Source organism: Lichenostomus cassidix, chromosome 10 (assembly GCF_008360975.1).
Source record: "Lichenostomus cassidix isolate B80296 chromosome 10, HeHo_3.0, whole genome shotgun sequence".
Taxonomy (NCBI): Eukaryota; Metazoa; Chordata; class Aves; order Passeriformes; family Meliphagidae; genus Lichenostomus; species Lichenostomus cassidix.
In genome coordinates, this window is record NC_139491.1 from 7848855 (window position 1) to 7869725 (window position 20871).

Here is a 20871-nt window from a genome sequence, read left to right on the forward strand (position 1 = left end):
AAAAACTCTCTGCAGCATTTCTGTGTGGTGTGGTGAGCCCAGCAGCAGCAGGGGAAGAGGCAGTGCTCTGATGTGAGGTGAGATCTTGCCTGCCCAGACTGAGAGCGTGCGTGTCTTGGTGCTGCACGTGCTCCACAGCACGGCTGGGCTGGGACTGTCACCCTGTGCAGCCCATGCAGCCCCTTCCTACACCATCAGACCCCATCCCTGCAAGGACCTCCTGCCTCAGGGGGTGGGCAGCTGGGAAGGCCAGGGACTGTGCATAGGTGGCTTTGGGGGACCTGGGGGCAGTGGGTGTGCAGGGTGGGCACTGGGGCACCATCAGAGGATCATAGAATTGTTTAGGTTGGAAAAGACCTCTAACACCATCAAGTCCAGCTGTTAACTCAGTACAGCCAACTCTACCTCGAAACCACGTTCCTAAGTGCCACCTCTGCACATCTTTTAGTTACCTCCACCACTTCCCTGGGCAGTCTGTTCCAGCCTTCACCTTTCACTGAAGAAGTAATTCCCAATATCCGACCTAAACCTCCCCTGGTGCAACTTGGGGCCGTTTCCTCTTGCCCTACCGCTTGTTACCTAAGAGTCCGACCCCCACCCGGCTACCACCTCCTTCTAGGGAGTTGTGAAGAGCGATAAAGTCACCCTTGACTCGCCTTTTCTCCAGGCTGACCAGCCCCAGCTCCCTCAGCCGCTCCTCCTCAGCCTGGCGCTCTCCACGTCCCCGACTGGGAAGAAGCTCCTTTCCCGCTGGTCACCCCCTGTCCTGCCCCCTGTCCTGCCTGTCCTTGCAGCGGGCGCTGTCCCCTGCTTTGCGGGCGCTGTCCCCTGCTTTGCGGGCGCTGTCCCCTGCCCGGACAGCGGCGCTGGCAGTGCGGGGGGAGCCGGGCGCTGTCCCCCGCCCCGAGGAGCACCGGGACCCGCACTGATAATACAAATAATCAGGCTAATGGTGTAGGGAAGCGAGCTGTCGGCCCGCCCGCCGCGCCCCGTCCCTGCGGAGCTGGAGCCGCCGCTGCCGCAGCGCCCGGGGCCGGCCGGGGCAGCCCCGCCGCGGCTGCGGGATCGGGGGGCGGTGCGGGGAGGCTCGGCTTGTGCAGCCCCCTCCCTCCCTTCTCCCCTCCTTCTCTTCCCTCTCCCCTCCCCTCCCTCCCCTCTCTCCCTCCTCCCATGCCAACCTGCTGCCGCCTTTGTCAGCGCAGCCCGGCGCTATGGCATCCTGCTGGGGCTTCAGGCTCGGGCTCTTCCTCCTCCTCCTGCTCCTGCTGGCCGGGAAGCGGCTGCTGCAGCGGCAGATCCAGCCGTGACGGCCGCGCTCCCCGCGCCAGGGCAGGCGGAGCCCCCAGGTGAGCCCCAGGTGCGGGAGGGGTGGGCTGGGGGACAGAGGCGCCCAGGACAACTGTCCCCCCCTCTCCAGCCCCAGAGATGCTCCGGGTGCCGGGGGTGCTGGCTAGCGGGTACAGCACCGGCTTCCCCCGCGGGTTGGGAGAAGGAGAAGTGCAGGTAAGAGACCCCCCAGCCCCTGCGGTGCCCACCGGTGCCCCGGGGTGCCGCCTCTATGTCAAGCTCCCTGGGAAAGGGGGAACTCCAAAATCTTGAAACTCCGTCTGGGACTTTGGCAGATCCACTTCAGTCCTGCACAGCTGGATGTGCCTTAGGGGGAGCAAGTGGGTGACCCCTGGGCTGAGCCCCAGGGCCCCCAGACCCCAAGCAGAGAGCCTGGAGGGGTGAGGGATCAGGGATGCTGGACCCACCAGGGTGAGGGAGCACTTAGGTCCGGGGTGGCAGTGAGATTGTTAGAGGTTTGCTGTACGAAAATCCAGGTTGCCCACAGATGAGGTAAATGGCTCACGTTTAATTCAATTAGACTTTTGTGTCTGTCGGTGTTTTCGGTGGTGTCTCCTTATACAAAAATTTCCGGTAAAAATGTGGCTTGGATGCACTGTAATAATGTATTGGGAGGGCAGTATTTGTGTGTGTCTGTATGGGCTAAGAGTTGGCAAAGAATAACCAAGAGTATATGATGCAGTAATAATTCAAGTAATTTATTGCACCGTTTTAGAATAATTGTTTGCACTTTCCCAGATCATAGAGATACCTTAACCTGGATTGCATAACTGAACAATGCAAATAATCAGCCTAATGTTACTGTGCAAGAAAAATCAATGGCAAGCCCTGTTTGAATTGAGCCCTGACACAACCGTGAGGGTCCACTGCTTTTATCCACGAGTTCCCTATTAATTTATACACTCAGATCCTTTTAAAACTGCTGAATTCTGGGGTGTTGGGGAAGCTGAAGTGTTGTGCAGAGTCCTTTTACAGCAGAGCCTGCCTCTGTTAAGAGCTGGGTTTGTAAAGCGTGGTTTTCCAGGGCTCATTCACACGAGATAAGAGCCAGAAAATAGCAACTTCTTCCAGTGCTATTCCCAGCGACCCCCGGTGAACCTCGGAGGGGGTTGGCAGTGGGATGCCCGGGAGGGTGCAGAGTGTGCATCCTTCTCGTGTTTAACAGCAGCGAGCCACTGGCGAGAGCAGCTGCACAGCACCGTGAGCTCCCCGCCTGCAGGTGTTTGTTCCCTTCGGCTCTGAAGGAGTGAATAAAACCCACACCAGCGAGGCAGGCAGGGAGGCAGCACCCACCTCCTGCCTGCCCCAGGGACTGAGCCCACCCTGCTGCTGCGCAGCCCAGAGAACAGTCCGGAGGAGACAGCCTGGCTCAGGCTGCTCAGGAGGACTTTTCTCTTCAATGGAAGGTGGAGAGGAGCAGTTACCATTGCACAGGCAGGGCTCCAAAGTGCGTGTTTTAGTTTTGTTTTTAATGGGCAGCAGAAGGCTGGAGGGAGGAGGAGGAGGAATAAGGTGTGCAGAAATTGGCATTGTTTCCCCGAGTCCCGGCTCCCTCGTCTGTGTGCAGTGGAAGCCAGATGGGGCTCGAGGTCCCCATTCCTTCATCAGAAATTTCTTAGTGTTTTGACAGAGAAATGGATTTGTGAGCGTGGGAGAAAACAAAAACTGAATTCCATCTCGATGGGTTACATTTCATGTGAGACGAGCGTCGCCCGCCTTGTTTTATAGTATCTGGTGTTGGGAAGACAGGCTGAATGATTTATGAGCTCAAGTTAATAGTAAAACAGCATATCACTGGCTCTGTGTTAACGTTCTCCTGTGCTGAAGTAGCTGGCTCTTTCTGAGGGAATTTATGCAAGGATCACTCGCTGTGTGCCGTTGCCGTAGTGGCATTCTGGGGTGGCCCGTTTGTCACCATGGAGGGAACAAAACAAGGATGCTGCTTCCCTCCAGGCTGGCAAATCAAAGGGAGAGGGGAAATGATGACTCCAGCAGTCACATCTGTGTATTAGCTGCACCTGCTGTGGGTATTGGGAAATGGGGAGAGCAAATGTCAGTGGCACAAAGAGCAGGGAAGGAAAAGAAGGAGGAAATAGGAGAGGAAGATAACGTGGTCTGTCTGCCAGTGGCAATGATTCAGACTCGTGCAGGGCACCTTGCCACCTTGCAGCTGCTCAGGGAAGTCGAGTGGTGGGACTGTCTCTTGAATCCTGTGCTGGGGTTTATCTGCCCCAATGTGTGCTGTCCTTAGCCTGTTTGGGCTGAAGGAGTCATGGGGAAGCAGCCAGGGCAAGTGGGAAGCAGTACTAATTTAATGTATTCCTGTGGATGGTGAATTTATATGCTAGTTAGGAGGTGAGGGGACCACCCCCACCTCAGTGGTGATTTGGGAGGTGGTGAGCAGGGAAAGTGCATTCTGGCTTTTCTGCAGGGAAGCAAGCTGCATGAAAGAGTCTGCAGGTTCCCTTGGTTTGGAGAACCACAGGGGAGAGGTTTCACGGAGGCTTGGCTCCTAAAGACACCAGAAAATAGAACAGTATATTCCCTTTGTGCAGCAGAAAGCTCCACTGGGGGTGCAGTTTGTAATCTTAATATTCCTGGACTTCTCCTCCAGAGGCTGAGATAGTGGGTTAGTGGTAAGATGAGAGCTCAGTTCATTGCTCCTGGTGCAGGGCAAGAAGACATCGATTTGTGGTGAGTCTGGAGCTCATCTGCGTGCAAGGAGAGCCAATCTCTATCGACTGGCTGTGCAATATGATGCTGTACAAGCCCATGCTGAGATATAATTGTGCTATTAGAGCAGCAAATGTCAAATCTGGGGAAGCTGAGTCAAAGCAACCTTTCCAGTGTTAATATAACAAAATCATTAAGGATGAAATGTTAAGTGGCTCCTTTGGTCAGAGATGGTCTTGCTGAAGATAAATGAGCTAGATCTGGGGAGCTCCATGACTCTGGAGACCAAAGTCAGTTTGAAGGGGGGGTTTGGAGGGTGCATATGGCTGCTGGCAGTGAGGGTAAGGCACGAGGACATTGGTGGAATTGAGGCCATCTGAGGAGACCCTGTGCTGCTGCTCTTGCTGTGGGTGCTTGCATTCCCTTTGCTGCTTTTGACTGCTTTGTGACCCTGTACCCTCTTTAAAAGGCCTTCCTGTGCTCATTTCAGAGCTCTGCATTTCTGTGCCACGTCTAGGTCTATTCTGGTCCTGCTTTGAGGGATAATGAATGAACATAGACAGAATGGCTGAGATGGTGCATGGCCAAGTGCTTGGCACCCGGGCTGTGGCAGCTCCTGGGGTGGCCTGCCAAGAAGCACCTGTCTCTGTCGCAGGCTGTTAGGAGGCTTGACAAGAGACAGAGGAGCTTAATGTGCCACTAAAAATTTTGGCACCAGGTTTTTGCATCCCTGAACCAGGCAACAGGATTTCAAGGCCCTTATGTATTATCCTTATGGGGTAGTACATCCTGTTCTTCACAGCCCAAATCTGTTGATGGTCCACAGGCAGCAATGTTTCTGATGCTCTGGCACAAGGGAGCACCAATTTTGATGCTCAGGCTGGAGCCTAGAGATACCTTTCACACCTAAAGTGCTCTCACACCAGAAAGCTGTTTGTAAACAGCCAAGGGGTGAGGAGGAAATTATTCCAGCTCCTAGCTAGCTTTCTTTTCCTCAAGGCCTACATCCAATTTCACAACCTGCCTTTTCAACATCCACCTCCCGTAGCTGAGTCTCAGTTGAATGAACTGGCTGAATTCCCACCTGAGCAGGTTCAGCTCTCTCCTGGTCACCCATGTTTCAAAGCTTCTGTCACTTCCCTGACCTCTTACTGCCTTACAGCTGACTGCCACCACCTGCCAGGTTTGGATCTGGGAGCACAGGGTCTGAGGTGAGCTAACCCAGTCTGGCAGAGCTCTCCTGCTTGGGGTTTGTGCTTCAGTGCCTCTGCCTTGCTGCTTGGGTATGGACTGGGGTCTCCAAACCAAGGCTCCTTCTCAGTGCTAAGTAGAAACAACATGAGTTTTGGGGTATGCAGCAGGAATTCCTCTCAGCTTAATGAACTTGTCATCCCTCAGCAGCTTTGCAAATCAGGCTGCACCTGTGCTTTACCAGATTCATAGCATTTAGAAACCTGAATTGAAGTTAAAACCTGGGATGATGCTAAGAATGGCTTGGTACAAAGGAAGAATTTTCAATTAGCTGTACCTAGGATATCCTCCCTGGGATGAGAGAGTAAAGACAGAAAGGTGGGGAACAAAATGGGTCGACACTTTTAAAAAATGCATTATCACAAACTGGCTACTTGTGTGTTATAGCAGGAGTGTGAGTGGGGAGAAGGCAGGCTGCTGGCAGGCCAGTGCAGGGAGCACAGAGTGTGCATCAGGCTGTGAAAATGCATAGCCAGGTGAGGGGTTTGCAAGAAGCTGTGATTTTACAAATAGGAGGAGATAGTTACTTTTGCTGGTATTCAGCCTGGAGGTGACAAAAAGACATATTTTCACTCTTGTCCCAAGTGGCAGATTTATAACATGCAGAAAATTGACTTGCAATGCCCTGGCAGCTGGGAATGTCTCTGAGCCCCACGTGTGAAGTTGACTCTGGGAGGACTTGGTAGCCTTGGTGGCAACTAGCAGGGCTTGGACCCAGCTGAGAGGTGTCATTGTCTAATGGTGACATGTCAGAGAAATACAAATGCAGGCTGTGAAAGAGGCTGTGCTGACAGAAAGAAAAGGGATACAAGCACCCTCCTCCAGCCTTTACCATTACTTTTTGGAGCTGAGCACAGAAAAGTAAAACATTTTTTCTCTTTTGTCAGCTGGCAGAAGAGTTGTGCTGCTATGCATAATGCAGGAGCTTTAAAAGCAAACATGCATGCAGCGGAGGTGTTGGAAAATCCCTGTAGCCATTGGTTTCTGAGAGTCATGTTTACAATCACAGAAATACATTCACGTTGCTGCTGCTCAGCTCCTGATCACACACAGTAGAAAGATGTTACTTAAATAAGCAGCTGAATTCATAGGGAGACTTTTTGTATTCTTTTGGGTAACTATTTGTTATGAAAGCTGAAGTACTCTGGCTGCTGATACTGATAGCAATCACTGATGTGCAATATCAGGGCAGGAGAGGAAACAGGAGCTCTGGATTCTAGAGTGGTGCTCAGGACTCCTGAGGTTTTTGACCAGAAGGTGCCTTTTAGAATGAGTAGTAATAAACCTTGCAATGTTGACTTCTGTGCTTTGCTGTTTGGGTGGATATTTTGCACTTGATGGAGGAGAGGCCAGTTCCAGGGTCATCTAAGGGTGGAGTGAATGGAGGAAGATATCATACCTTTTTGAGTAAGGAGAAATATTTTTGTCATTCCTATCAGTGAGAATAACAAAGACAGAGTGACCAAACATAGGAATTGGCAGACTGCATCATCCTGTGCTCTGTCTTTCCTAGTAGCCAACAGCAGAGCCACTGACAGGGATATTCATAATAGGTGGATGAAAAATCATGAACATCCTTTCCTAATCCATAATAGTTAAATGTTGGTTTCAACTCTGAAAGTGCAGGGGTTTATATTCTCCCCAAGATGTTTGCCAGGGTAAGCTGTGCTTGTTCAAGCTATTCCTGTTATCCATGTAGATGTGCAGCTTTTGCTCCTCACCTCTGCCCTGTCATTTTGGGATGGTAAATGGAAATGCACTCCTGGGCTTCACTGGGAGCACATCACTGAAGAGGATGTTCTCTGTCCTTGATACTTGTCTGTCTTCAAATCCATCCTGACTGGCAGCCAGCCCTCTAGCATCTGCTGGATTGGTTTCAAGGTTCAGCAGGGTTTCTTTTTTTAACTCCTTCTGTTCTTTGCTAAATTTTGGACTTAAGGGCTGGAATGGGACACACACAGACTTTTCACATGAGACCTGGCAACTTTTCCATTCCTTAATCTTGTATTTAGGAAAAGGTATTTCTGGAAAAAAATATGTCAAGGTATCCAAAGATGATAACTCAGAGTAGAGGAGAAAATAATGGTTTAAAGTAAGCAAGATGGTGATTATGTGCTCAGATAACTTCTAAAAACATGTCAGAAGTCTATTGTCAGTAAATCTTCCTGAGAGCCATTTGCATTCAGATGTGAAGACATGCCATGGTGCAGTAGATCAGCCCTGGTTAGGCTACGACTAGAATTATTGCAGATGATTTGATGTTCAAACTGTGCTTTGAACCTCTCATAAGTTGGTAAGAAATTCTGTGATAGTCCCATAGCAAACAGGCTGGGATTGTCTGTCTGCCATTAGTTCAGCCACTCCAAGTCTTCTGCTGTTTATTCACTTGGTCGCTTTAGTAGACACTGGCATAAAGGAGCCTTCTTGGATAAAACCCCGATTCCATTTAAGTATTGATTTCCTGGATGTTGGGATTACAGCCTGAAGTTCAGAACACGAGGATGGGTTATAAAAGCAAGCCCTGGGCTGCATGGCTAGGGAGTCAGGCCCCGTCTCTGGCTGAATTGCAAGGCCCTGGGTATTATCTGTGGGTGACTTACAATGTTTTTTGTGTTGCTGTAGAAGTGGAACGCAATTTCCAGGCTAAACGACGAAATACGCTTAAGCCATGGAGTCCAACCAAGAATCCTCACTCTTCCTGGTGAAGATTTTGGAGGAGCTGGACACAAAGCAGAATACTGTTTCCTACCAGGATCTCTGCAAGTCCCTGTGTGCGAGGTTTGATTTATCCCAGTTGGCCAAGCTCAGAAGTGTGCTGTTTTACACTGCTTGCCTGGATCCTAATTTCCCAGCGACTTTGTTCAAAGACAAAATGAGATGCACTGTAAACAATCAGCAATCAAAGAAAATCATGGTTGCAGCAGATATAGTAACAATATTCAACCTCATACAAATGAACGGGGGAGTGGCCAAGGAGAAGCTTCCAGTTGCAAGGCACAAAGTGAAGAAGAAGGAGTCCTTTGAGTCCTGCAGGTCTGACACAGAGATCTGCAATATGGCAGACTGTGTGACTGACTGCATGCCCAACTGTGAGCTGAATGACCAGGACTTCAACCGTGGCTTCCCAGTCAGAAGGTCCTCGAAATGCAGAAAGATGGACTGCAAAGACTGCCAGCAGTTTGTGCCCTCATCAGAACCCAACTTCTTGCTGGGTGTTAATAAGGATGTTAAGGGCAGGGCTGCCTCTCTGGACAGGCTGCAGGCACTGGCATCCTACTCCATCGCCACATCCCCACCGTGTGAGATGCAGAGTACATACTTCCCCATGAACATTGAAAATGAATCTATTTCAGACCAGGATTCCTTGCCTATAAGCGCAGGCATAAAAGAAACTTTCATTTCAAATGACGAGCCGTTTGTGATGCAGTCGTGTGTCCAGAAGAGAAATATATTCAAAGAAGATTTTCATAATCTGATTACAATATCTCCCAACTTAATACCATCCAACAAAACACCAGAAGATGGACACAGAGAGCCTCAGAACAGGAAAGAAAGCTCTAAGCAGACTTTCTTCAACCACAGCTTTGAAATGCCATACAGCAGCCAGTACTTGAATCCAGTTTATTCTCCCATACCAGACAAAAGGCGAGTGAAGCATGAAAGTTTAGATGATCTTCAAGCTTCAACATATTTTGGTCCAACTACTGTTCTTGGGCCCCAGGAAACCAAAAAGTGGACTGGAAAGCCAACCAAGCAAACTGCCTGGCCAGCTAAAAGCTGGAGTTTAAATACTGAGGAGGTCCCTGACTTTGAACGCTCATTTTTTAATAGGAAGCAGTCTGAAGAGAAACCGCGATACCAGAGTTCGAGCAACCCATCTCCAAACTTCCCTTCAGTTGACAGGCATCAGTCCTACCTAAATGCAAAGGATCAGCAACCAATCATGCAGGCAAACTACGCTGTGAAACCCAACGGGCACAAACCTAAGGAAATTCCTTCCATTCTGGATGTGGAGAAACACGAGCCTGTCAAAAAGTTTAAGGATAAAAGCATTAACTGTACTTCTGTGCAGATCTTGAGCATTGACAGGACCATGAGTGTTGGGACACAAACAGAGCAGCAGGTTCTGGACCACAAGAAATGCAAGGATTTGTGTGCAGCAGGGCAAGGCAAATATGGTGAGCGGCACTCTCTGAAGCAGTCGGATGATGACTCTGAAATTGTGAGTGATGACATCAGTGACATTTTTCGCTTTTTGGATGACATGAGTATCAGCGGGTCCACGGGAGTGATGCAGTCCTCGTGCTACAACAGCACTGGTTCCTTGTCTCAGGTGCATAAATCAGACTGTGAGAGCTCACCTGAGCACAATTTGACTAAGATCTCCAACGGGAGTGCCTGTAACAAATTGGATAAAGTGGTCAGGGCAGATGTCAGCAACACAGATGATGAACTGAAAACGAGTGTCTGCAAATTAGTCTTGAGGATTGGCGAAATAGAGAAGAAACTGGAATCTCTCTCAGGTGTCCGAGAAGAAATCTCTCAAGTCCTGGGAAAATTAAGCAAGCTGGATCAAAAAATCCAGCAGCCAGAGAAGGTCAGCGTACAAATAGATCTCAATTCTTTGACAAGTGAAGCTGCCTCAGATGAGAGCAACTCCCCACAGATATTTCAGTGCCACAACACTCCTCATGGAGGCAAACTGGAGAATAATCCAGAATGGTGCTGTTCGGATGCCAGTGGAAGTAATAGCGAGAGTCTTCGAGTAAAAGCCTTAAAAAAAAGTTTGTTTACTAGGAGATCATCAAGATCATTAACAGAAGAAAACAGTGCAACTGAATCCAAAATAGCAAGTATTTCAAACTCTCCCCGAGACTGGAGAGCTATTACTTACACCAACCAAGTTGGCATTACAGAGGAGGAGATGAAAGAGAGAGATGGAGGAGAAAATAAGGACTGGCACAGGAAATCTAAAGAGGTAATTTCAACTTTAACGCACATAATAAATGCTTAAAAATAATGTAGTAATGAATGTCTTCCATGGTCATCACAAGCCTTGGGGTATGATAATGCTTTGCCCTGCTGTGTTATGCCTGCCTTTATTGTTATCATAATTGACTGATTTTGTACCTGTAGGTTCTTGCTTGGCAGCTGCAAAATGGCCAAGTTGCTCCTTAAAAGCTTTGCTTTTTTGCAAAGGGAGGGGGGTAGTGTGGGTGACATCTTGGGAAGATGATGGTGTTCTTCATCATCAGTAGCAATATAAGGAGGCCTAGTAATTACCTTGGTGAAAAGAGTGTGGGGAAAATTGAAATTCTCTAGTGATTGTTTTAGAAGGGATATTTTGAAATTGAATTGCAATGGCTTTTATCAGAGAAGTATGTATATATTTAAAAGCCAACAAAACAGATTCATGAATTCAAATGCCTTAAGGAAAAAAAACCCTTGTATATGTACTGTGAGAAGCTCATAGTAGTTATGTTCTCTTTATCTAACTTTCATGGTCACCTAATTGAGTCTTAAGCCTCCTGTTGTGGAACTGCAGTGTAGCTGGGCTCTTGGTTTGGTTGGGCAGAAAAACTCTGCCCATCCTGCCAGCAGCTGCCCAGAGCCCCCTTTACAGACCCCACGGATGTCCTGGCTGGGCTCTGGGTGCTGCTCTGGTGAAACTGTGCATGGGGTGGGTGCTTGTGTCTGTCTGGGGAGGGGTTCCTGCAGCTCCTTGTCTATTGTGACCACATGGCAGGCATGCTCTGCCTCCCTAAAGTGGGGTGTGAGGGCAGAGAAGGGTTGAGAAAAGAGAGGAAGAGGTTTGATGGAAATAGATGTGGTTGGGTGAACAAGAAACCGTCGACCATGGGTTATTGCTAGACTGCGGAGGAGGGAAAAGACCATCCTTATTAAGCTCAAGCCTTGGCTTTTCTGTGCCTTGCTCTGCTCAGGATGGCATGACTTTGAGAGTCCCTTCCTCGCTCCTGCAGTGGATTGTGGCTGACACTGGATAGTCCCATGGATGCTGCAGAGTCAGGCTGGGGACTTCCCTCAAGATTGCTTCATGTTAGGATTTGATCTGGAAACAGAAGCCTAGAAGCCTTCTTGTGTTTCTCAGCTTTTGCAGATCAGCTTGGCTTCTCTGGGTGTCAGGGCCATTTTCAGAGTAGTTTTTTGATCTGTAAACAGCAGAAAACGTGAATTTCTTCTGCTGCATCTGCATGTTATAGTGAATGTGGAGTTGTGTCTGTAAAACACCTCTTTGGTTTGGTTGCGAGAAGAAGGTGGGCAAATGGATTAAGACCATCCAAAACCTTTGTTCTAGCTGGTAAACGTTTTATCATATGGTGACTCTGAAAGGAATATCTCTGTCTTTTGTGTTTAACTCCCTCATAGTCTTGTTTTTTCTCTCAAATTCTTTTGAACCCTATTGCAGGCAGACAGGCAATACGAAATCCCACAGCCACATAGACTCTCTAAACAACCAAAAGACGCTTTCTTGATTGAACAAGTCTTTAGTCCTCATCCCTACCCTGCATCACTCAAGTCACACATGAAAAGCAACCCACTCTACACAGACATGAGGCTGACAGAGCTGGCTGAAGTGAAACGAGCCCAGCCATCATGGACAATAGAGGAATACACCAGGAATTCGGGGGATAAAGGCAAGATTGCAGCCTTGGATCTACAAGTGAGTCCCATTTATTTAATTTGAATGGCGTGATTGCAAATGGACGTTGCCAGAATATGCATTAAAGAAGGGATTTGGGTAGCTCAGGAAGGAGCTGTGAATTGTTGAGCCTCTAATCTTGCTGATCCCTATCCATCCTGGCCAGGGACAAAGAAGAATGTGAATGGTTCATTGCTGAATGGTGATCCTTGACAGGTTGATGCTCCCAGCTTATTCTGCAATGGAGAGAGATATCTTCTAAGCCATCATGGTTTTAGTAGCTCTACAGAAGAGTTGGGGAATAAGGGAGTGCAGAGGTGAACTGGTCCCTAACTGCAGCAAGGCAGAGTGTGCAGGAGCTGGAACTGCTTCCTTTTCCTCTGTCTTTGTTCTCTGAATTATTCACAGGGAATTGCAGTGTTAGTTTTTTTGTTGTTTTGGTTTTTTTTCTTCATTTTACTAGGAACACAAGACATAAAATACTTGTAGGAGATGTTCAATACCACGACTGGTTTTGAAACACGTCACTGTTGCAGCTTTGAAGTGGGTTTTGGAAACCAGCCAGGCAACTAATGGTGTGTCTAGTTTGCATTTTAGTTCAGCTTGTAAGTGTGCAGGTTCTTGTTCAACAAGCACAGCAGAGCAACTTACCAGGAGACAAATTCAAATTTTGCCTTTACGTTTCCCCAATACGAAATCACAAGCCTGACACATAAATGAGCACCCACACTGGATACCCTGCATAGTCTGATAAACACGAGACATCTTGTAGGAAGAAAGATATCTGAGCAGAGGTTTAAAGAGGAAGCCTGAAGGATGACATCCAAATTGGGTGAAGACCAAAGAAATGTTGAATTACTTGGTCTCAAAACCCATGATGTGTCACACAATGAAATCCCCACTGATGTGTAAATGACTGTGTATCACTTATATGCACTTTGACAGTAGAATGTAGAACCAGTGAGGGGTCTGGTGCTGACCTCAGGCATTTTGGGCTCTGTGGCCAGCAGTCTGTGGAGTGCAGCCATGCCCAAGCAGGGAGCCTGCTTGTCTCCAGAGCTTGCCTGCCAGGGAAAGTGGCATGGAAGAGTCTGAGACTTTGCTGCTCCATGCCAGCCCTCGGTGCCTCAGTGCTGAGGTACCTCAGCCAGCTCCAAACCCATCAGACTAATCCCTAGGAAAGCAGCAGGATGCTGTGCCTCAGGTCCCCAAGCTGGCTAATTTGGATTTGAAACCATCACCCACACAGTGTTGGGGTGCAACTCCCATGAGTGTTTGTGCACAACTAATTCACCTCCTTGCTTGGCTCATGCAAACTTCCCTGTCCTTGCCAGCCCCTGCTCCTTGCTGTAGCTAAAGTACACTTGGGGAGAAACCAAGCAGCACAGGGATCAGGCTGCATCTTGCCTCAGCTCCCTGCTGCTTTTTGGGTCTTAAAAGCTTTAGAGGGCTTACTAAATTCCTAACCCTGGCATTGCAGGCTGTATGCTAGAGTAGGAATAGGCTGGAAGAAGTTCCTCTGCAGCAGGCAGTCACAAAGCATCCCTTACCTGCTGTATGAGACAATAAGGGAGGTGATATTTGGGAGCAAAGCTCCCCTGGGAGAAGTGTTCTCCATCTGCTCCTCGTAGGGCTGTTTTGTTCTCTGTAAGCAGCTCTGCGTGACTGTGAGCAAACCAGAGAAATCGGCTTATTGCCATCATTTATCTTTAGGATAAAGGTGATAGAAGTTTACTGGTTTGATTGTCTCCAAAAAGACTGTCAGAATTGCATCTACCCCGCAAAGCCCATGTCTAGACTTTATAATGGAGCTTACTGACAAACTTAAAAAATAGACACAGACTGATGAGTGGTTTTTTTTTTTCCCCAGTGATTAAGTTTATTAGAACTGAAAGTAAATACATTATGCCTTAATGAACATTCCTATGTCTGGCAATGAAATGGGAAAGGAAGCTGATTAACAGTAATGGGCCTTTTTAATAATGCATCTTCCTTCTGAGGTAGTTAAAAGGTCAATGCCAAGGCAGAGGGGTCCAAAACTGCAATTTTCTTGAAGCATAGTATGCCTATGTTTAGAGCTTTTCTGCCTTTGTTTACTTAAAATTTCTCCTGGAGCCTGGCAAGTCTGCTGGGTTTTCCTCCAAAAAAAGAAATTGCAAAACTAGTCAGGCCCATAGCTTGTCCCAGGTGTGGGCTCTGTGTGAGATTCATTGCTTTGCTCTGTGTCTGATGATCCACTGGGATGAAACAGTGTCAGGCTGCTTTCTGATGCCTTTAGAGATGAGATTGCTGTTTTTTTTTCAGAAGGCTGGAACAAGTCATTCAAAGCCCAAATGGTACAATCACAGAGGTGGCTGATAGCCTCTATTTCAGCATCCTAACACTATCTTAGAGGTGTCCATTGAATGATCATAAAACCATAGCTCAATTTTCATTGTTTATTTCTGAGATAGCTATAAAATCACTTCTTTTAGTAGTTCTGTACATCAAACAAATGCTGCTATCAGGCAAAGCAAAGTTTCAGCCAGTAGCTCATGGTCACAAAATCTGAATTAGTCAATTAAAGGCTTACTCAAATCCCTCTCAAGTCAGCTGGAGTTTCTTTGCAGGGTCCAACAAGCTTTGGATCAGGACTGTTACGAGCACAGAAATGGTGTGTGTTAGGGTATTCTCACTGCGATATTTTTATGTGGAATCTTTTGTATTTTTTTTAAAGAAATAGACTTTTGGAGACCCAGATAAAGGAGACAGCTTTGGGGAAAGGCTGTCCTCTTTCAAAATGTTCTTTTTGCTTTATTCTTTGCTGCAGATAAATTCTATATAATGTATAATGTTTGGGTTTCCCTGGTTTTCCCCCCATTTTCCTCTAACACAGATGTTATAGGGGAAAAAACAAGCGAGGTTGAAATGGAAAGCTTTAGGAGGTCATAAATACTTTGGAATAAAAAAACTGTAGGACATAAAAAATAAATAATTCAGGTGGAAATACCAATATAGTTCTTCAGGTTGCTTGTGTCTTAAGCCATTCCAGAGGAGGGGTCTGCAGATTGCCCCCCAGCAGGATTGGGTACTGGATGGGGCTGGGTAATCATGCCCTGCAAGCAAGTCATGGTACCAAAATTAGGGTTAGCTTTGTAAAATGTAGTGCATGAGGAGCATATATTAAGAACCTTTCCCATCAGCTGAGCTTTAATAATTTAAAGATTATTAACAGTAACAGGCCAGCACTTGCTGACATCTTTGCTGTCGAGCAGATTAAAGAGATCTTATTTAAATGCCATCCAAGATGATGAAGTTTCCGGTAAATCAGAGGTACGTGAGGGATTTTGGAGCAGAATCTTACTGTGGCAGGAGCCTATTTTTTGCAGTACTTTGTTATCACTTTCGTCAGCTTTATGGAGTTGGGACCAGGAGATGCAGGGGTGTGAGGAGTGGCAATAACCCACTTTATCCTGACAGCAGATCCAGGTGCAGTTGGGAGTCTTTCAGGCACATCTGCTTTATTAATTTATTTTATTAATGGCAGAGCCCAGACAATTAACAACCGTTTCCGTTTAATTTTTAGACTCAAGAATCTTTAAACCCGAACAACTTGGAATACTGGATGGAAGACATTTACACTCCTGGCTATGATTCCTTGTTGAAACGGAAAGAAGCTGAGTTCAGGAGAGCCAAGGTTTGCAAGATCGCTGCCCTGATCGCAGCAGCTGCTTGCACAGTTATCCTGGTCATTGTGGTTCCCATCTGTACCATGAAATCCTGAGCCTTGGGGACACACCTGTGACTCCCAGCCATGTGTGGCTCTGGTAGCTCACGCTGTGTGTCAAATGTCTGCTGGCAAAACTGTGAGGAATTCGCTAAGGAACAGTGTTCTGAGGGTATGCTGGTGGAGGATGCTGTAAGTGAAGGCAAAACGCAGAACAACCAGAGAAACGTTTTTGGAAAAGTCCTATTTTAAATAACAGACTGCGTGGTGAAGTTAACAGGAACTCGGTTCAATTTTTATGCATTTTTAAAAGTGCAATATTTTTTTTTCCTAAAGAAATGATATAATGTTTTACAGAATCAGAGACTGATGAGAATCCAGGCAAAAGAGGAAGGTTGTCTGAGCTATGTTGCATTTAAAGGAGATGTGGGTACATGGAGGTAGCACTGTATAGAAGGGAATGTTCTATATGCATTACATCAGGGAGCTAAGAAAGTCTTAAAAGCTCTCTACAATGTAGGAAACTCTGAATGTATTGCATTTGTTTTATAGTATTTATGTATTTCATGATCATTTGTTTGAAAGCAGACTGTGTAGCTGTGAACAGAGTTCATTCCTATGTTCAGATTAAAAAGGGCTCTTTGTATTTGGTCTTGCCCTAAGACCCACTCTATCATCACTGAGTGCTTAGATAAGTGCAATGTGCTGCAGACCAAAAAGATTATGTTTTAAAGCAATCACAAGAGGTTTTAGTTACTTCTGTTGAATAACATTTGCATAGAGCTGGCAAAGTTGCCTTGCCAAAAGGGTATTCTTTACCTCTGCAGACAGTGAAATTGTCTCAATTTCACTCCTGCCAGCAAGCAAAGCTGGCAAATCACAGCAACGCTCTGTTAAAGTTCTTGGAAATGTAATCTGAACAGTTAGAATTTTTTTTTTTCCCACAAAGTCTTTGTGCCTTTTTTTAGACTGTAGGTTAAATAGAACTGTTTAATTTTTTGCTATTTTTAAGCCCATAACATAAATCACAGCATAATGGGTACTAATGGAGGTTCTTTTCCCGCAAGCCTTCTATACAGTTCCGAGTGCTCCTCAAGCAGCAGGGCTGGTGGTTACTGAGAACTTATATTAAGGGCACAATTTCTCAGCACTGGTAGAAACTTGCTGCTGATGCAATGCGTTCAGCATGGGGGGATCTTTTGCTTCCCTCTTGCTAATGTACTTAGGGATGGTGGTTGATTCTACCAGACAGCAAGCAGTCTGTATCCCGTGGGAAATGTCCATTTGATGCTTTATCCCAAATGCAAATAGCAGGTTCGATGGACTTCTCAAGCTAGGACAGAAATTGCCTGTCATGGTTAGTGAAAGCAAATACCCAGACAGTATTACTCTTCTGTCAAGTATTGAAGGGAAAAAAAAAAAAAATATTTTCAGGAAATAATGTGATCTTGCTGGTCCTCTAAGGGAAAGGAGATTCTTTTAGTGAATGCTCTTTATGTAGGGTAATTTGGTTTCTTCAGAAGCAGCCTCTCTACACAATGACACAGCAGCTAAGAAAGCACTGGATGCTCCTTCCTCTGGCTCTCTGGGATGTGCTGCACTCACTGTTTGTTTCTGGCTGGTTTAAAAAAAGTATTTGAGGGAAGGGTGTGTGGGAGGCAAAGGCTTTGTTGTGACTTTAGATGTGTGTCAGTTCTTTCCTGCAGCTGGAGAACTGTTTATGTGCTGCTCACGTGCTGTGCTTTATTTAGGGATAGGTGATCCCTGGGATTGTTGATCTATCAGGAAAAAAAAGTGGAAGCACAGGGTTGGATGTCCCATCAGCAAATCAAGAATAGGCCCACTGACAAAATCTGTGCCTGCCTGGCCTGAATCCTGACCCAAATTCTGTGGCTTTGGCCCCTTCTTTCTACTAAGATAATTTCCCTTTCCTCCCAGATGCTGCAGGATGGAGTCACAGCAGGGAGGGAGCAATTCACACTGTCTATTTTAGGCTGCCTTTGGTTATGGTGTGATTCAGAGCACCTGAGTGAGTGCAGGAGCTCAGGATCCATACGTAGTAAATATAGACAGGTAGAGAAACCTCTGGGGATGATTCAGAGCTGCCAGCAAGATATCTAATATTAGGCATGTGAAAAAAGCTCTGGAGGACACTGCTCAGCAGTTTACCTCATGCACAATTTAGGTTGATTGTACATGTAGAAAAAACTATTCCTGGTTTCAGGTAATGCCAGAAAGCCCTCTGACAGCCCTCCTGGGCTGGTGACAGCAGCATGGGGTGCTGTTGGAGGGAGCAGTGTGGCCCTGTGGGGGCACAGTGCCAATCCCCCACTGCCCACAGCAGCAGTGACAAGGCTCTTGGAGGGGCAGGATGAGTGGGGACAGAGCCCCTGCCTTCACCATTCCCTCTTGCACTACCACAAGTGGTTTGGCCCTGCTGCCCCCAGCCCCAAATCAGCAGTGCTTTCTCCAGGGCATTTCAGTAATCTGATTTTAGAAAATAGCAGCTTAAGGGGGAGAGAGGAGAAGGGTGTGGGAGATGTTACTGATCACAGGTTTTGTCTGTGCAGGGATTGGGTTTTCTGTCTGTGCAACTCATCCAGCTGGCATCAGGTGAGGCTTTGCATTAGTGATGCCCAAAATCCTGGGAAGGGTTTTTCAGGTTATGGAGCTGTGAGTGAGGTGAAGCTGGCCCAGCCCAAGCACTCAGCATCCCAAGCACCCATGCTGCCCCTAATTTATTGAGGTGCTTTTGCCCATCCTTCTTTTGCACAAGCAGCCAGTGGCACCCACTCCATCGGCCAGGGGTTTCCTTACACACCAGGTTGTGGTTGTGGATTCCTTCCTGGGGCTCAGTTCAGCTCCTGCAGCCTCTGGAAGCATTTCCATGATGCCAGGAGCCTGAGGGGAGCTGGGAGAGCAGAGCCTGACTCCCTGCTCCACAAACACCTCTGTGAGCTGCTGCCTTGCTGTCTCCTCCCCTCCCTGGCTGCCTCTGGCAGCTCCTTAGCACCACTGGGATGTGCATCCCAAGCCATTCCCAGTGGGATTTGCATCTGGCACAGAGTCATTCTTAAATTAGGCAAGGAGCTGGAGCGATGGGATGCTGCTGCTGGAGGAGAGCAGCCATGGAAGGAGGAGCCCTGCACAGAGTGTACAAACTAGGTGAAATCCTGACATATTAACCTGCAAGAATATTGTGATCAACCTTGTGAACCAGTTACCAACTAGAATACGCTGTATACTATATGATAGACTTTTGTATTAAAAAAAAAAAAAAAGAAACTAAAGCTATAGGTACATTGTAATCCTTGGTGTGATTGAAAAAGTGTCCTAGATTGTATTACTTAATTAAAATTATGATGAGCATATTGAACTGTTTTTCGTATTTATGCCTTATAAACTTGATATATTACACATGATAAAATGAAACTGCAAGAACTATAAGAAAAGATACTCCATTTTGGGGGCAAATCCCATTTTCTTTTCTTTAAAAAAGAGTGCTGCTTTAAATGAGCTTAATAAATCATGTGTGCAGAAGAGCAAGAATAGGATATGTCCCCAAATGACTTTTTAGGAATTTTTTTTTTTAATGGGGCTTTGGTTAATGTACTATGTAATAATTTTATTTTATAATGTTACTGTACAATGTTGCCTTTTGGTTCATTTAAATATAACACCAAATAAACTTGAAAATTACAGTGTCCTAAGTTTTAATGAAACAGTTATAATAATTTATTACTCCATTGCTTTTCCTGTTTATTTTTTTTCTCAGGGACATCAAGATAGCCATGGGATGTGAATGTCTCAGTGTTAGATAACTAAGCAGCCTATTTAGTTCTTGGCAGAATTGCTAATGGATTTCTAACTTGTGAAATAATAAGATGGCAGAAGATAATGAAAAATGAGTTTGGTTTCTTTTTAAACCTCCTTTGCATCACATTGTTTGGGCTTCTGGAAGATTAGCTCTTGACACTAATCATAATATTTCATTTTATGGGTTATTTCGTGACTGAGTTTTGCCATATCAACTGTTTTAACAAGGTCATGACTAATATTTCAGTACCTGTTTAACTTACATGTTTATGCAACCACTGCCCCTTTTATGTCAGCAGTATAGATAAGTGTTTATAATCACCAAACAGGCAATCAGTTTGCTTGGGGTCCCTGTATGAATTTAATTTGCTGCTTGTGAGTTGTTAATTGCAAAACCAGGTTGTCTTAAAATTCCAGGTGTTGAGACACAGGTAGAGCTGAGCCTACCTCTGTCAGAGGTTGCAGAGGGCAGCTGTGGAGGAAGACACACAAACTGAGCAATGACATGAAAACACAGTAATGTGAGCTCTTGATTTCCTCCTCTCTGCTGCACAAACACCTTCAGTGTGTTGCTTTAACAGTTCTGGTCGGGATGGGGAGTTCTGAGTGCTCTCTGTAGGGCAGGAACAGCACTCCAGCCTTGGGTGCTCACAAGTTGTGAGTCAGGCTGCAAACCACCACAAGTCCCCATGGGAGGAGCTGTTAGTCACAATTTGGTGGTGTTTTCAATTTTGGAGGTAGTTTTGCATTAATTTGTGTCAATGGTTTATCATGAGTTTGCATCAGTTTCAGGTTTTTCCTCTTGTACCCATCAAGTCCAGAAGCTTACAAGTAGGAGTGCCCTCTTGATTTTTACCTTACAGCATGAATCCAGGAGCAGGAGCATTCATAAAAATGCTAAGTGGGACCAGGCTTATGCCAAAAAAATCCTAAGCACTCTGGCACAGCACTCCTCAGTCATGAAGCTGCGTATTTTGGATATATACATCTCCTCTGGGTCATCCTGTGCTGGAAGATGGAGCTGCTGCCAGGTTTCTGTCTGCTGGATGGAGTCACTGAGTCTCAAGGTAGAAGAAAACTCCTGCACTAAATGTTGTATTGGCAACCAAGGCTCAGCCCCACGAGCTCAGTGCTGCTTTGAATGTATCCCAGCAATTGATTGTACTGGTTGAATAAATGCTTGGTTTCAGATCTAGCTCTGGTGAATGGCTCTGCCTGTTGCACAAAGAAGTCACAAGCAGAATATTGGATCTCAGGGCCATGTACTGCCTGTGTCTCCATCCCATTGCATCTTCAAACAGAAGAAGGGAAGGAAGTCAGTGCCCTGTCCTGTGGCCAGTGTGTTCCTATTGAAAGGAAAGGTCAGTTGTGTGGGTGTGCACTTTGGGAAAAGACACCTGGGGGAGTAATTATGGAG

General features: G+C 46.4%; 1 protein-coding gene across 2 annotated transcripts; it reads left to right on the plus strand.

The window, feature by feature from the left end:
* The first annotated feature begins 1049 nt into the window (after nucleotides 1-1049).
* MINAR1 (membrane integral NOTCH2 associated receptor 1) lies at nucleotides 1050-19342 on the plus strand. Of its 2 annotated transcripts, XM_085070455.1 has the most exons (4): nucleotides 1052-1346; nucleotides 7894-10249; nucleotides 11699-11953; nucleotides 15498-19342. In XM_085070455.1, exons 2-4 carry the CDS (start codon nucleotides 7940-7942, stop codon nucleotides 15693-15695), a joined length of 2763 nt encoding a protein of 920 aa, XP_084926581.1. In that variant the 5' UTR covers nucleotides 1052-1346; nucleotides 7894-7939; the 3' UTR covers nucleotides 15696-19342. The 2 variants fall into 2 exon arrangements, with proteins under 2 accessions (XP_084926582.1, XP_084926581.1); XM_085070456.1 differs by lacking the exon at nucleotides 15498-19342 and having other exon boundaries at nucleotides 1050-1346; nucleotides 11659-11884.
* The last annotated feature ends 1529 nt before the right edge of the window (nucleotides 19343-20871 follow it).

Excerpts from the sequence above, each read along its gene's own strand:
- MINAR1 (XM_085070455.1), top strand. The coding sequence starts at position 7,940 with ATGGAGTCCAACCAAGAATCCTCACTCTTCCTGGTGAAGATTTTGGAG. Across the intron at positions 10,250-11,698 it reads GGCACAGGAAATCTAAAGAG|GCAGACAGGCAATACGAAAT; the intron begins GTAATTTCAACT and ends ACCCTATTGCAG. Across the intron at positions 11,954-15,497 it reads TTGCAGCCTTGGATCTACAA|ACTCAAGAATCTTTAAACCC; the intron begins GTGAGTCCCATT and ends TTTAATTTTTAG.